The sequence below is a fragment of the Prorops nasuta genome, unplaced genomic scaffold, assembly GCF_024137725.1.
Source record: "Prorops nasuta isolate Cenicafe-Biocafe unplaced genomic scaffold, Cenicafe_Pnas_1.2 PNAS00003, whole genome shotgun sequence".
Taxonomy (NCBI): domain Eukaryota; kingdom Metazoa; phylum Arthropoda; class Insecta; order Hymenoptera; family Bethylidae; genus Prorops; species Prorops nasuta.
In genome coordinates this window covers 6,594,269-6,608,932 of record NW_027116800.1, presented here as the reverse complement: position 1 = coordinate 6,608,932, position 14,664 = coordinate 6,594,269, and the positions used below count along the sequence as shown (strand labels likewise).

Here is a 14,664-nt window from a genome sequence, read left to right as displayed (position 1 = left end):
CGACTCATCGACTGCGTGTCAGGAGAGATTTTGTGGTAAGCGCGATTGCCATGCACACACGTGTTTTTATTTTAATCGGTATGTATATATTTATATTGAAAAAAAATTTAATAAATTTTTGAGGCAGCGACAACAAGTTTTAAATTGAAATTTGATTTAAATCTTAATATCTAAATTAATGTACACTGGTACAACAATGCGGGCAAATCGAGTAAACCGAATAATTAGTGAATGTAACTCTTTTAGTGGTTATCCTATCAATTCGTTTTTATACATTACATCGACTCTATACAGAATTAAATAGTTCATAAAGAGTGTACAAACATCAATTGTGATATGTATTTAATCATATAAAATAAAGCTTATAAAATACATATGCTGTGAAAGCAATTTTCAAGTACGTTTTTATTCTCTATCGTATCCTATTCGTCCTTAAATAAGATTGTGCTTTTTCGACATTCGTATCACTGGGATGATAGAAATAGTTTAAAAATCTTAACGAGTCTTAATATTGGATTAGCGCTCGGAGGATAGAAAACTTTTTAGACTAGTCTCGCTTGAGTTATACTGCCGTGTAATGGTAAGAAATTCCTCGGTAATCTCCTCTATTTGAATTCTATTGAAGTAAGTTTCTCGTTCTTGGTGAACATAATGTGTATCATCAAAATGAAAATGTAGACCAAGTACAATATTTAAGGCAGAGGTATCGTAAGCGTGGCAGCCGGAATAACGATACTGTGGCTTTTTGTTGAATCTACAACCAGCGGATTGAGCTCCTACAAGTATAAAATAAGTAGTTTATCTTTCTTCTTTCTCTTATTAAGCTAATTGTTAAAGAGCCACACTAACCTATAGGATATATACAGTCCCTTGTAAGTGCACATTGAACCCAAGGAAGCATTACATTGTCTCTAATTTCCTTGCTGTTCTTAATAACTAGGTGCGATGCTCTAATTAATGGCAGAAAAAAGAAACTTTCGGCAGAAACATGAAAATATTCGTACATCTTTGGATGTGTTAAGGAGCTAATGGCATGTTTGGTAGACCAAGTTAGTATTCCAGATTTTGGTGAAAGGTATTTTGAAATTTCTGATGAATTTAAGCGCATGTCTGAATCCATGTATAATATACTTCCTAGTGAATTTAAAGCTTTCTAAAATGAAAAAGAATCCATTAAGATTAACTGCTGATTGATTATTATATTATTTATTTAAATTATTATTACCTGTATAACTAGAGGTCTATAAACATGTAATCTATCATCTTCGGCATGAGTTGGAAATAGGCTTAAATCAAAAGATAATAAACTGCACTTAGTAGAATTACAGATGCCTTTAATACTTTGTAGAGAGTCTTCATTTAAACCTACGCCATAAATTACAATATTATTATTTGGCAAAAAATAGCTAATATTTCTAACAAAGCCATAGATGTGTTGTTCATTGCCCGGCCTTATGAGGGACACTACAGTTGTATTTTGAGGCTTTAGACTAAATGGTACCACTGTTGCTTGGTTATCTAGGCCAAGTAGTGCAAGATATCTAGAATCTGTCACCAACCTCTTTTCCTCAACATCTTTCAAATTTTCCTGGTGTGAAAAGAGATGCTTTATTGGTATTTTAAAATGCCGAAAATTAATAAAACTTTAGTAATGCTACCTTACCTGGAAGTTTTTCAATTGTTTGTGAGTTTCTGTAACCAGAGTCTGAATAGAAGGTCTCTGATTGCTGAATACAATAAAGAGAATGCTGCTCCCTACGATGCAAATAAGGAACAATAACAGACCTTTGGTACGCATCTCTCATTGTTCAATAAAAATTTTAAACTTTCAAAAATTTTAAATGATACAGAAGCTTATATAAATTCAACTTAAAAGCAATTTATATTAAGGTTGTATAAGATAATCTATATCTTAAATAACCATTCTGCTGAACAATTAACATCAGAATAAAATACATTTTTTGGTGAATGTTATCTTATCTAGCTGATAACTAAGCTCACGTATTGCAAAGCACTTGCTCCATGGATAAGATCAGGCAGTTTAGGCTTAATTTTGGTTATTTGAGAGATGAAGTAAAAGATAAATCATCATATTATTTTTTTGTGTCTCTACTTTTCACTCCAAGAATCTTATAGTTCAAACAGATTAGGCTCCAAATTATTTAACCCTATATTTAATAACAGTAAAATAAATATATAAGGGTATATTTTTGTGGATTTTTATGTTGGTTTCAAAGCTTTCTCGTGTGTTCCTTTGATCCACTACTCAAGAAAATCAAATGCACATTACACTGTACTGTACACACTGTACGGGTATTAAAACTATTACAGATTACTCTGCAATTTACAACGCTTAAGATTTTAGAGTTGTTGCATACGGCTGATACAGCTGACAACCGACATACCGACCGACTATTGGCGACAACCAGCGACAACTATCACGAATCACCGACAATTTAAAACAGAAAACTGAGCGCACTGAGCGTTCTTAAAATCACACACTTGATACGAAATATTTCACACCAAAGGAAAAGTAACAATTTAAGTGGCTGTATATTTCTCGGAATAGAACTCGAAATGATTTTTCTCGAATCGTGGACCAAGACACCTATACAATAATACACAAAATACCCATGCATCTACCATGCAGTGCAGACCTCTGTAGACGTGCAGAGACTGCAGAGTGCAGACTGCACTTGCACAGTTCAGTATGGTTCAGTGCGTTCAGTGGCAGTGCCCACTTGAAGTGTGACTATTTTCAGACTGAAATGGATGAGCGCGAAAGTGTTTGATTTTATACCATTTTTTAAGTTTTGAAATAACATAGATATGGATGTGCAGTTTTTTTCGTTTTTCATTAAAACTAAAGACGCTTGAAGTTGAAATATTAACAATGAATAATGTAGAATCAGCAAAAAAATACTTCACCTCTTAGGTTTTAATAAAGAATAAAGAATTTTTTATTTCAAAGTATATAATGATATATTTATTTCTGTTTTGCATGCATATGACAATTTCAAAGTATTAAAACAGTTGCATTTTGTTGATTGTGTTGTAGTTAACTTTTATAGTTCAGGGGTCGCAGACATTAATGGTCTTTAACTTTAACTCTAAGATTCGTGGTCATGATTTATGTCGCTTATAAAATAGTAGGATCTGGTGCATATGTCGTAAAAACGTTATGCTTCACATTTACTTGAGAATATTTACATGATTTAAAAAATAATGTACGGTATATATAATTACATCTACTATAATACATTTACGTAATAGCGCGCGCGTTTAGCAACATAACAATTATCATACAGCGCACATATAGCGGGTATCAGCGGATTATATAAAAAAGAAAAACATAACATATAACACATTAAGATTAAGATTCTAACAATAAAGATTAAAATTTATATAGAAAGTAAGAGATAGGATTATGGCGAAACAATTATGCATGAGCTTGTACATCATAGTTGACAGGAACATAACTAATGCTTTATAGTTTCTTCTCCACTTCTTTTTTTGCCTTCGTCAAAACATCTTCGTTGACATGTTTCTCATCGCTGACAGAAGTTTGGTTCTCTTTTTTGCAATGATTAGAATTGTCCACTTTATCTTCTGATTTAATTGACGCATTTAAGCTTTTGAGAAAATTTCCAAGATGTTCAGCAGCAATCGGGTTATTAGCCCATTCGTTGGAAGGGAAGGCAGCCAGTAGTCTTTTTTGTAGCATTTCCGAAGTCAATTGTTTCGTTTCAGGTGACTTGGAAGAGTGAACTCTAGTCTTGTCGCTTTCTGTAACGCTATCATCAGAAGGAGTGGACTTATTCGGGGAATCAGATAATTCGTGATCCATTTTGGCTGGCGAAGGAGGAGTTTGCTCCGTTGAACTTTTCACAGTCGAAACTTCTACAGTAATGGAACTGGAATCTGGACTAGCTGGCGATTTACTGCTAGAGACTTCTGGTGCTGCGCTTTTGTTGCCATCTTCGTTATCGTTATTACTGTTACCTTTAGTATTATCAACATCGTTATTACTATTACCATTATTACCGTTGCTGCTGTTATTCTTATCATTACAATTACCACTATTATTACTATTACAATTACTGTTACATGCTGACAATTTATCTATAGTGGAGGTACCAAGTGTGGCAGCAGCATTATCGGTAGCGCTATTCGCCTCTATGCTGTCGTTGATATTAGCGTTCGAGGAGTTATCGTGACTGGGGGGAGGCGAAGGAGAGGCCGTAGAAGACACCCTCGGACTAGCCGCTTCCGCGTGCTTGCTTTCTTGCAAACAATTGTCAGATCGTTCGGTTCCAGCACTGGATGTCTGTTCTTCAGTCTTTGTATTGCTTTCTAAACAAGTTGGCTCGATGGGCGGGGAGCAACTTTTTCGCGCTGTAGGAGAAAACGTGGACTGAGATACACTTCGATGATTCGTGCCATTCTCGGATTCTTGATTGTTACGAGATACAGATTTTGAGGCATCCGCGTTAGCAGTAACCGGTTGGCTGACAACCGAAGATCCCACTGATTGTTTCGAGATTGGTACTGCCAATGATATCAAAGCAGATCTCGCAGGCTTTACTGGTGCGCATTGAGCCGCCAAATGAGTTTTATTTGGAGTGCTGCAATTGTAATTGCTCACATTAACCGTACTCGTGGTCGGAGAAGCGACGTCGCTACTTCGTGGCAATCTCAATTTGGCATCCATTTGGAACTGTTGCAAATTTGGTGCCTGACTAAGAGCATACAAGCTTTGTAAGCTTGGAAATACCGACGACAAATTGTTGCCTGTTCGAGAGCAGCCATTTCCAAGGGTCGATAAACCAGTTGGCGCATAAACTGGAGTACGGGCAGGAGTTGGTATTGGACAGTCGTTCATTCGACAAGCAGCTGGTGTCAAGGAGCCTGGTGGTGCTCTGTAGTATTTATGTCCCATAAATGTTACGACTTGACTCTGATCAGGAATGTTTGGTACACTCTCTCTCATTGATTTTCCCTTAATTTTCGTCACTGGTTGTGGTATCCTCAACGGATGAATATCCATCTTCTTATTTCCGCTAAGGTCAAGGATATCACGACTATTTTGTTCCCTCTTCCTTTTAGAAGCTAGAGACTGGCGCGGGGTGCTTGCATCGCGATCCGTTTGCTTAATTTGTTTAGGCTTCGGAGGTGCTGGCATCTTCATCTTTCCTGTTTTTAAGGCCTTGAGGACACACGGATCCACCGATCTATCGTTCAACGTAATGCTTGGATTCACTTTGCCCAACATATTTTTTCGCACGTCCTTCGGATCGCCAGATTCTGGCGATAAATTGCTGCTTCCCGGTGATTTTGGAGCAGTCAATGTTATACTAAGACTAGCCGGTATGTTCAGACCACAACCATCCAACAAATTTCTAGTGTCGGTCGAGAGCATTGGACTCGCCGTCGTTGATACTTTTGGACTTGGCGTACACTGAAACGTAAAACAGAAATATGTAAACAAAACGGCATAAAAACATGTCTGGAAAATAAGAATTATTTTAAAATTTATATTTTATATCCAACCTGTCTACTAGGACCTGGATCTGGAAGCACATTGGCAAGTTTTTTAATTGGTAAATTTGGTTCGGTTGTAGATTTACGCGGTGACTTGACTGGACTTTGCAGTGCATTTGCTTGTTTTTTGTTAGTCGAACTGTGCAGTTGTTGTCTCTTTCGTTTAACATCATAGATGGGTAAACCAGGTGGACATTTTCTTTTCACTGCACCAGCAGGTACAACAGGGGGATCGTTTGGAAAAGTGTATACATCCAATTTTGATAGATTATTAGTACTTAATGCACTCTTCATACTACTGCTAGTCACACCTAATACCGGAGCTTTTTGATTCCCACGAAGACTTCCACCTACGCTACTCGTTACCGAAGGAGTACCGCTTCCTTCAGAAATTTTATTTTTATTCGTACTCGTGTTATTATCACCATCTGAACTTTTATTGATTTCTTCGGTTCTCAACACATTCGTCGTTTTAATATTTTCAGGCGATTTGTCCGATACTTTTTGAAGTAACGAGCTCGGTACACTTGTTTCGGTGGTTGAATTCAACTTGGAGCTCGAATCAGGTAGCACCGAATCGGCGGTAAATTCCTTGGCGGTTAATTGGAAACTTTGTAAAAATTGTTTCTTGTCATTTTGCTCAGTGGGCTTTTTCAAGCTATTCTTCGGGGTATCGGTGGAAGTTGCTGTCAACGGCTTTTCCATAAATGTAACTCTGCGCTTTTGTTTCTCTTGTTGTTTTTCTTGTGATTGTTGTTGCTGCTGTTGTTGTTTAGTCTTTTCCGCGTGGAAGCGTTGAAGCATAAGTGCAGTGGTAATTTCCTTATCAGATTGTCGCAATAAAATGTTACTCGTGACTTTCGGTTTTTTTGAGTTATTAGTGCTATTATTAGTGCTATTGTTATTGTTACCACTGCTATTATTAATACTGTTGCTATTGCTACCACCGGGTGAACATTGTTTTAGCGTAATTTTCACTCCATTTGAGTTTTGTCCATCGCCTATGCTAACTACGCTAAACTCTGGGCTTGCCAGAGACTTGACGGGAGGAGTCCCATTGGAAATAAGTTCAGATCCATTACACATCGAAGGTGGTTTCCTAAGTACTTCATATTTTCCATCAGGATTCTTCAATATTTTAATAGGTGTTTTAATCTGTTGTTTTATTTCGTCCGATGCGTTCACTGACGGCGTTGTATTTGATACGGTACCAGTTGACCCTGCTATTGTAGATGTAACCATAATCGCTGAGTTATTCAATGTCGTAACTGAGGAGACGGACGACATCGGCGAAGTATTGTTTACCAAACGCTTTATTATCTTTCGTATTCGGTTATTTTTATCATTCTCATTATTATCACTCGTTGAAGTCGTAGTATTTTCACTCTTTTCATTTTCCTCTTTCTTATTTTCCTTTTCATCGTTAGCTTGATTACTGTCTACCGGTGGCAAGCTAGCACCCAAGCCAGGTGTAGAAGGTCTATCGTGTGGAGGAGCTTCCAATCTCTGTTCCTCGTGAGCTACTCGATAAAAGAATCTTATAGGTGCGTTCTATACAAAAAAATGAAGGATTTAACGAACGAAGATTTGATTCGCAATAAAAGACAAAATAAAAGGTTAATCCAAACTTACTCTTCGCCACGCATAAATGGACGCTACGTCCATCAAGGTCCAATGTTCCGGAAGTGCTGCACGCGAATGATAGATTTCGATAGTGTATCTGGTGACATCGATGCTATATTTAAGAGCGAGAAACTTTTTAAGGTGAGCGATTGTGACAAGGGCAGGACACTGCAAATAACGCCGGTTGCTTGGTACGTTTTGTCCATTATTATTGCTCGCATTGTTCAAAAGGGATTTATTGCTGACACTATTGTCCTCACTGGCGCAGGACAATATTTTTATTGGATCTGCTCCGGGTGGAAGATACTCGAGGCTCAAACTAACGGCATCTTCGGGTGTAAAAATAAGTCTACCACTCACATCTTCTCCTCTCTGCTCGGATGTAGCGGATTCGGCTGTTAAACAATTATTCATTAATATGCTTTTCTTTAAAACTATTATTAAGCTAGATTTACGCATATCGACGCGTCAAAAGTTGCAGTTTTAGTCAAATGTATCTATGCGATACAATACGATATGAATATGTATCGCAGCATTACGGTAAATGGAAAGCAACTTTTGACGCGTTGCATCGTTATATGCGAATTAACCAGCGTTCTTTGAAAGAATCTAATATAGTTATACCATGCTCCGGATGCTTTTTATAAAACTCTCTTCTCCTGCGCATTTCTTTGTGATATAAACCTGGTACCAATTTATATACAATATCTTGAAGAACTTGATCAGCCCTGAAAAGAAAAACAAGAAGATCAGTGAGTTTCTTTTTTTCCCTAAATTAAAGTTTTTATGAACCGTATTGACATAGACTTACTTTATGTCAGGTTTAGCCTTGTTCAGAGCAAGCTTGCAAGATGGACATCGAGCCTCCGTGTTGAGATGTTTGATGATGCAACTTCTGCAAACTGCACAAAAATATCATAAATAAGATATCCAATGCAACGCGAAACCTTTTTATTTCAATGTTAAAACAAAGCAAAAAATATTCTTACACGAATGCAAACACTCGACGACAGTGGTAGCGTCGATAAGATAGCCTCGACAAAGAGGACATATCAAATAAGGGTTCACGTCCCGCAAATACGCTCTTTTCCCAACACCCGACATCTTAGATTCTCGTTGTTCCGGTGCTGCGACCTGCAATTAACGTTTTATGAAAATCAAGCAAAATCATGGAAAGTTTTTACAGTGTTCATAAAAGGGAGCACATGGTCGTACACATATAAGAATGTCCAACTAAGCAAAAGGTCGGATTCTTTTTAATGCTATCATGGGAAAGAAAAGCCATAAATTATTAATGGCAAAGAATTGCAAGCAAAAACATGTATCTTTCTGGCCGGGACATTTAGCCCACTTTCACGAAGGTCTCTCACAATCAGGTAGAGAGAGCCATGAGGCAGCCAGGGTCCCCTTGTTCCGTTTTGGACCTCTCCCCCTATCTCCCCTCCCTCCCTCTCTATCTTGCACACTCGACACCCCTCTTATCCCCCCTTTCTTTCCTCCTTCATTCCTCATCCTACATAAGCAGGGTGCGCCTTTGGCCTCTGTCTCTCCTTCCTCCCTTCTCTCTCCTCTCCTCGTTTCGCCAATCCTCTCCTTCTCACCGGTCTCTATCCCGCTCGTTCGTCCATCTTTCTTTCCCATCCATTTTTTCATCGTCCATTCGCGCAGCGAACCGTCAAAGCAGCGTCCTTCGCGATCTCCACTTACGCGTACAGGCACAACTACAACGTGCAACTACGCGATTACCTGCCACCGCTGCTGCCTCGTATTGATCGTCTATATCACGTTATTTCTGCTTCTAGTCAAAAACCCCAACGACATTGCACTCCATCTCTCTCATCCCTTCTTCGTATTCTCAACATAAGAAACGCTCTGCCACGAGCCGCTCGAGTGGCTCTTCGAGCACCAGTCGGTCTCTATGGCTATTCTCGAAGACGTTAAGCAGCTCTCGATTTTCCATCATCAGCTGACCGTTCACAGCCCCCAACGCTTCTCTCTCGCTCGATCCAGACGTCGATCTTTGCTTGAGAAAGCTCCTTCGGCATCGTCGACGAGCCACTAAAAAATGAAGATTCTTTATGTAGTGGAGAATTTGCAGGGCCATTAAGGTGGGGTGGAAAACGTGAGATTAGTTGCTCGTAGTTTCCAGCTGTCCCCTCGTGCGTCGCTCGTTTCACGTAGAAAAGCGTCGTACGTAGCAACGAACGAACGTACCCCGAAAAGTAGGAAGGAATCCGAAGAGACCCTTTTTCAATTCCCCACGAATGATATTCGAGCACGCGAGCAAAGATATCGGCACGGACAGAGCTACGAGACGGAGCTGGCACAATGGACAACGAGGAATATGGTAGGCAGTGGGATTTCGTACGATTATTGTGAAAAATGACGAGTCGTGTGATCATCGATGATTTATTTCAAACGTAGAGCAAAATGGGTATTGAGTTGATTGGTGGGCGGGAAGGAAGATGTATTGCTCGTGTATGTGTACATGTACCGTATATGTATACATGTAGCAGAGAGCAAAGCACTAGTAACTATGTAGCATATATATATATATATATATAAATATATATACACACGATACAATAAGCGCATGGCAGTGTACGAATATATACACTATACATGCACGGTACGAGATTGTGTGGAGTGGGGGAACGAGTAAGAGAAAGGAAACCGCCTTCCCTCCCCTTTCCCCTTCTACGTGCCGCCATATATCTCCTTCTCTCTCCCTGTAGCTCCCACCTCTCACCCTTCTTAGGACTCGGTGAACAAGCGAGACGACCACGACCGGCACGACAACCACACCACTACACGAGTACACTGACAACACTCTTCATGGAACAACGCAACGCAGTTCCACAGCTCGAGAGCAGAACACTCTGTTTACTTGGCTACGTTTTCCTTCACTAGTCTCTTTTCCTCATTTCAGATCAAATGCGACGTGCAGGACGAGCGTCTGTACTTACGTTTATCTGATACTCGATGAAAGAATGAAAAAGGGCAGGCTACTATCCCTTTCGATAGTTAAACATGTCGGCTATGTTGCGGCTTGCCTTGCGCCTGCCAATCTGTGCTCGTAGTGGTGACACATGCACATTGGGTACTAATGTGTATAAGTGCTCCAAATATCGAGCTCACTATTTTAGCTAGAGCAATTGCTGCATATCCGGTTCAAAATATTTCAGCATCTGACTCGTATTAACATTGGCCATCCTTGAATCTTTCAATTCGTTCTGTTTTTCCACAATTTTCTATTTCGACGAACCCAGAGAGTGATGGTAGAGCTTACTACAGTATCCATCTGGTTTTTCTTCGTACATATTCACGAGAAGGGCGTTAGTGAGGAGTTGCGAGACTTACCTATGTACTACTATGTATGTACTACTGCTACTTCTATTACTACTACTAATACTACTACTACTATTATCGAAGCGACTGTGCTGCCAGCAACGACAGTGCGAGTATTCTCAACCATGGCTTTAACGCAGCGAAACCCAAGCAGTCCCAGCTACCTCTCTCTCTCTCTCTCTCTCTCTCTCTTTCTTTCACACGACCTCTCCCTCACACTCTTTCTCTCTCTTAAACCTACTCTTTCTCTCTCTATATTCGATTCCTGCCGGTACGGGCTCTCTGGAGAGAATAAACGCGAGGTCGTTGTGGCAGTTTATTCCCTCTCTCTCTCTCTCTCTCACTCTCTCTCTCTTTCTCTTTCCCCCCTCTCCCCCCTTACTTTTCTTTGTGCACCTCGCAGCAATAGCAGCAGATAGCAGTAGACCAGTGGCAGATATTGCCAATGTAAATCAGGCCACGTAGATAGTCATTGGTCGAAGTAGCTAAAAACATCGATGCAGAAGAGTTTTTAGCCTCGGTGTATGTGCTTAGAGGTATACAAAAGCGACATATGAAGTGAAAACGGCAGACACTAATACAAACACAGGTATGTCTATCTCTTGCGTTACACGATAGGGCGCTGTACAGCAGCGCCACTTGGAGTCCACGGTTCGTGGTGGTTTCCTCTACTACTCCGGCGCAGGCTGTTTTAGCAATACAGAGAGAACCATACCTCTATCTCCGCGTGTTAAAGAAACGACCCGACGCGAGTAGCACAGCGTCTAGCGCACAACTAATACTAAACCGCTGAAAACCCAAATGGTTCGTTCGTGCCCTTCCCCCTTCCCCCCACCCTTAGTTTCCCTACCCTACCCTATCCTCTTCTCTTCCTCCCTTCTACTCGCTCTCTCTCTCTCTCTCTCTCCCCCTCCCCCACTCCTTTTTCTCTCTCTCCTCTTCGCACTACCATACCTCCACCGCTACGCTACAGTACACTCCAGCACTCCACCACTCTACTCCTCAGCGTTTCACCCCCCACCCGCCAAACTTCCCTTCTTTCTTCTTCCCCCACCCTCCTTGTCCTTCATACTCCCGGTCTCTACACACTACGTCTCTCTCTCCCCATCTCTGACTTTCTCCCTTTACACTCCAATCAGGTTGCTCCGTCTCTCCCTCCCCTTATTACGAGCAGTCGATCCCTTCCCCCTCTGTCCTAACCTCCACACATTAAAAACCCTCATAGTTCTCCACTGCTCCCTTCGTCATTCTTGTTTTTCTCTACTGTACTCTGTACTCCTCTCTCTCCTCTTTTCTCCCTTCCTCCCCTCCCCCCTCTCCACCCTCGTCTCGTCACAACCATCCCATCCCAGTTCATTCCCCTATTCTATCCCTTATATTGCTCCTTCCCTCCCAATCCAGTCGATTGTCTCTCTACGTGTCTTTCCTTTGCTCTGCCATCCAGCCACGCTCAATCTTCTCCTCACTCACACATCAGTAGCAGGAAAACTCATCGTGAAAGATGGATGAGAGGAGGCGCCCTCTGTTTCCACCAGGTACAGTATATCACTATACAGTTGCAGTGCATCTCATTCTAACCTCAAAACGGAAAGGAACGACGTATATTACATAGTTCTCCTTTCCCACTCATAGTTTTGCTTCTATACACAGCGATGGCCTTCGATGATGAGGGAGAGGATCCCTTGATGCGCGAAAATGGACGCTTTGCGTCTGTATCAAGCACACGAAGCGGCAACTACACAGGGCTCCAAGGCCAAAATCTGCATGGACCCTCTTTTCGAGACTCGCGCAGCCATGCCTTGAATTTCCGACAAGATGACCGTACACCACAGTCCTCTTTTCGTCAATTACCTGCCATTCGTTTCCAATTCTCAGCTATATTTCTATGTACCAAACACTCTGCTGCCTAGTTTACACAGTGTGTAAACTTAACCTGTACACCATGTATAACGGTTGTTACAATTGTCGACATTTTGTGTACCAAAAAGATTTTCGAAAATGATCGGAGTATCCGACGATAACGGAGCTTCATGTGCAAGTACTTCCTGTAGATATCTCCGCGTTGCAACATCGACCAACTACATTGACGCGCTTGCGCCCCCTAAACTTTTCGATAGTTCTTCAAACTTACTCTAATACAAACGTACAAGTCAACGCTTCTTCCTGTTGGAAATATTTAGCGAACGCTTCGAATTCTATCCGAAAAGCAGCGGTCGTTGAGATAAAAGCACTGTACGTGAAAGACCACAGTTGCTACCAAAATGGCGCTCTGTATACTTTCGATGATCGAGCAAGGTTCCGGTTGGTTCCAGTAGATGTGTGATATATAAACAATCTTATTGTTAGTGCTGTTTTCCCGACAATTTAATACAAGCGTTTTCTTCACAATGAATGCGCCTTAAATGTTTATAGTATATAGCAATACGAATTTTCTTCTTGCAATCTTAAGCGATCAGAAATCAGAATTTACCTAATCGTTTCTTTCGTTCATGTTGCACGTGACTTTATAAAAACCTAAAATTGATTCGTATAATTAGAATAAACAAGGTAAATGTACGCTTGGTTTCTATATGGAACAAATGATTATGTGATGAAATTTTTTAGCATCGAGCGTTGGGGCACCTGTTACAAGCTACAAGGGGCTCCCTACGAAATTAATGAAACGCCGAATGCATCCTTCCAATCCTAGCATTCCCTGGATGGAGAAGGAGTGGAAATGTATGACGAGCGAAGGGTAGGATACTCTACCCTTCGCTCGTTTCTCTCTCAGTCTCTCTCTCTCTCTCTCTTTCTGAATATTCTCCTTCTAGCTTTAGAATAGAGGGGATGTTTCCTGCGCGGCACAGGAGAAAATATTCGCGAAGGGTGCTCGCCATTGCTCCAAAAGCTTTCACCCTAACCCCCCCCCCCCCCCCCCCAGCATAATGCATTTTCTATCAGGAGATTTTTAAATTCTATCGACGATTAATCGGGAATTAAGCTTCGTTGAAATTTATTAACACAAGGAAGAGTTATAAAGGCATTTACTCTTCAAATAAAGACCGATTTACACAAATATTTTTCCTAGGCCATATAGCCTTAAGTTAGACGTTTTGTATGGTACAAGTAAAGTTTAACAAACTCTAAAAAAATAGATGTAGTAATATTTATATGCGAGACTAATGGTAAAACTGTGAGTGCGAATCAGGCTTAAAACGCTGCAGAACCAGAATCGAGTAGAATAATTTGAAAGCTTTTTTTTCCTAGATTCCATCTATATCTGTCCTTTCCTTCGCGTTTTCCTGTCGTCCTTATTTCGTTTTCTCTTCCCTTCCACTTGCCAAGAACAGATCTTTTGCGCCGCTAGATGGCTTTGCATTCCTTCTCTCTCGCTCGCTCTTCCTATCGCTGGCTCTATCTCCCTTCAACCTTAACCTCTTTGTGCTATGCCTTCCTCCACCCATTGAAGACTAATGCGTGGGCGGCCCCCGACCTGCCAACCACCAACACCAACACTATTCCTCCCTTGTACGAGCGGACTTGCGCCAGAAAATCGGTCGATATACGATTCCGGAGATTATCCACGTGTTTAGGAACGCACGATGCTTCGACTGACGCGAAGTGCGCATGCGCAGTTAGCTAGGAAACCTTTCGCTTCTCATCGAAATTGTAGAAAATCATAATCGACGTGAAGCAGGGGTTGAGAGTTTTCCGAGCTGTTTTTGGCTCGACGTGCTTTTTATCCTTCTTCCTGTAGCACATGTCTATATTATTCATCCTACAGCGGCACATGTATTGTACATACAACAGCCAGTCTCTCGCTCTCTCTCTTTCTCTCTCCCTCACTCTTCTTTTTCGTATCTTCTTACACATTCGCTGTCTCCTCTTGTACCTTTCAGCTCGTACCTTCTTGCCGATTCAATATTGCGCTGGGTAAAGGGAAATATAGGGAGGGGGGAGAAAGAGAGACCTCTCTCCCTTACTCCCGGAGTTGGTAGGCGATTGAATACCGCGCACAGCCGCGCACGCGGAGAGTGTGAGTGGGCCGAGCCGACCCGAGGAGGACCGAGCGGTACCGAAACGCCAGACGGAGTAATCGGAAAGCGAGAGAGGCAGATAGATAAAGAGAAAGAGAGAAAGGGAAGCACACCGGTGGCCGCCACAACTACAGCG

At 41.2% G+C, this 14,664-nt stretch overlaps 2 protein-coding genes across 2 annotated transcripts; both read right to left on the bottom strand.

Moving 5' to 3' along the window:
- Positions 1-196: 196 nt before the first annotated feature.
- LOC136785947 (uncharacterized) lies at positions 197-2,638 on the bottom strand. The gene is made up of 4 exons (XM_066747330.1): positions 1,664-2,638; positions 1,226-1,588; positions 850-1,153; positions 197-776 (listed from the first exon to the last, which is right to left on the bottom strand). The coding sequence occupies exons 1-4, from the start codon at positions 1,796-1,798 to the stop codon at positions 517-519; spliced, it is 1,062 nt and encodes a 353-aa protein (XP_066603427.1). The 5' UTR covers positions 1,799-2,638; the 3' UTR covers positions 197-516.
- Positions 2,639-3,168: 530 nt separating this feature from the next.
- LOC136785990 (polycomb group protein Psc-like) lies at positions 3,169-11,259 on the bottom strand. The gene is made up of 7 exons (XM_066747394.1): positions 10,895-11,259; positions 8,154-8,298; positions 7,976-8,066; positions 7,789-7,892; positions 7,174-7,559; positions 5,551-7,092; positions 3,169-5,458 (listed from the first exon to the last, which is right to left on the bottom strand). The coding sequence occupies exons 2-7, from the start codon at positions 8,266-8,268 to the stop codon at positions 3,488-3,490; spliced, it is 4,209 nt and encodes a 1,402-aa protein (XP_066603491.1). The 5' UTR covers positions 8,269-8,298; positions 10,895-11,259; the 3' UTR covers positions 3,169-3,487.
- Between the last annotated feature and the right edge of the window lie 3,405 nt (positions 11,260-14,664).

What these genes read in the sequence shown, in the direction of transcription:
- LOC136785947 (XM_066747330.1), bottom strand. Translation starts at nt 1,798, where the DNA reads ATGCGTACCAAAGGTCTGTTATTGTTCCTTATTTGCATCGTAGGGAGC. An exon ending in ATAGACCTCTAGTTATACAG is followed by an intron (nt 1,154 to 1,225) that starts GTAATAATAATT and finishes TTTTCATTTTAG; the next exon opens with AAAGCTTTAAATTCACTAGG. An exon ending in GGACTGTATATATCCTATAG is followed by an intron (nt 777 to 849) that starts GTTAGTGTGGCT and finishes TTATACTTGTAG; the next exon opens with GAGCTCAATCCGCTGGTTGT.
- LOC136785990 (XM_066747394.1), bottom strand. Translation starts at nt 8,268, where the DNA reads ATGTCGGGTGTTGGGAAAAGAGCGTATTTGCGGGACGTGAACCCTTAT. An exon ending in TAAAAAGCATCCGGAGCATG is followed by an intron (nt 7,560 to 7,788) that starts GTATAACTATAT and finishes ATTGTTTAACAG; the next exon opens with CCGAATCCGCTACATCCGAG. An exon ending in ATCCAGGTCCTAGTAGACAG is followed by an intron (nt 5,459 to 5,550) that starts GTTGGATATAAA and finishes TTTACGTTTCAG; the next exon opens with TGTACGCCAAGTCCAAAAGT.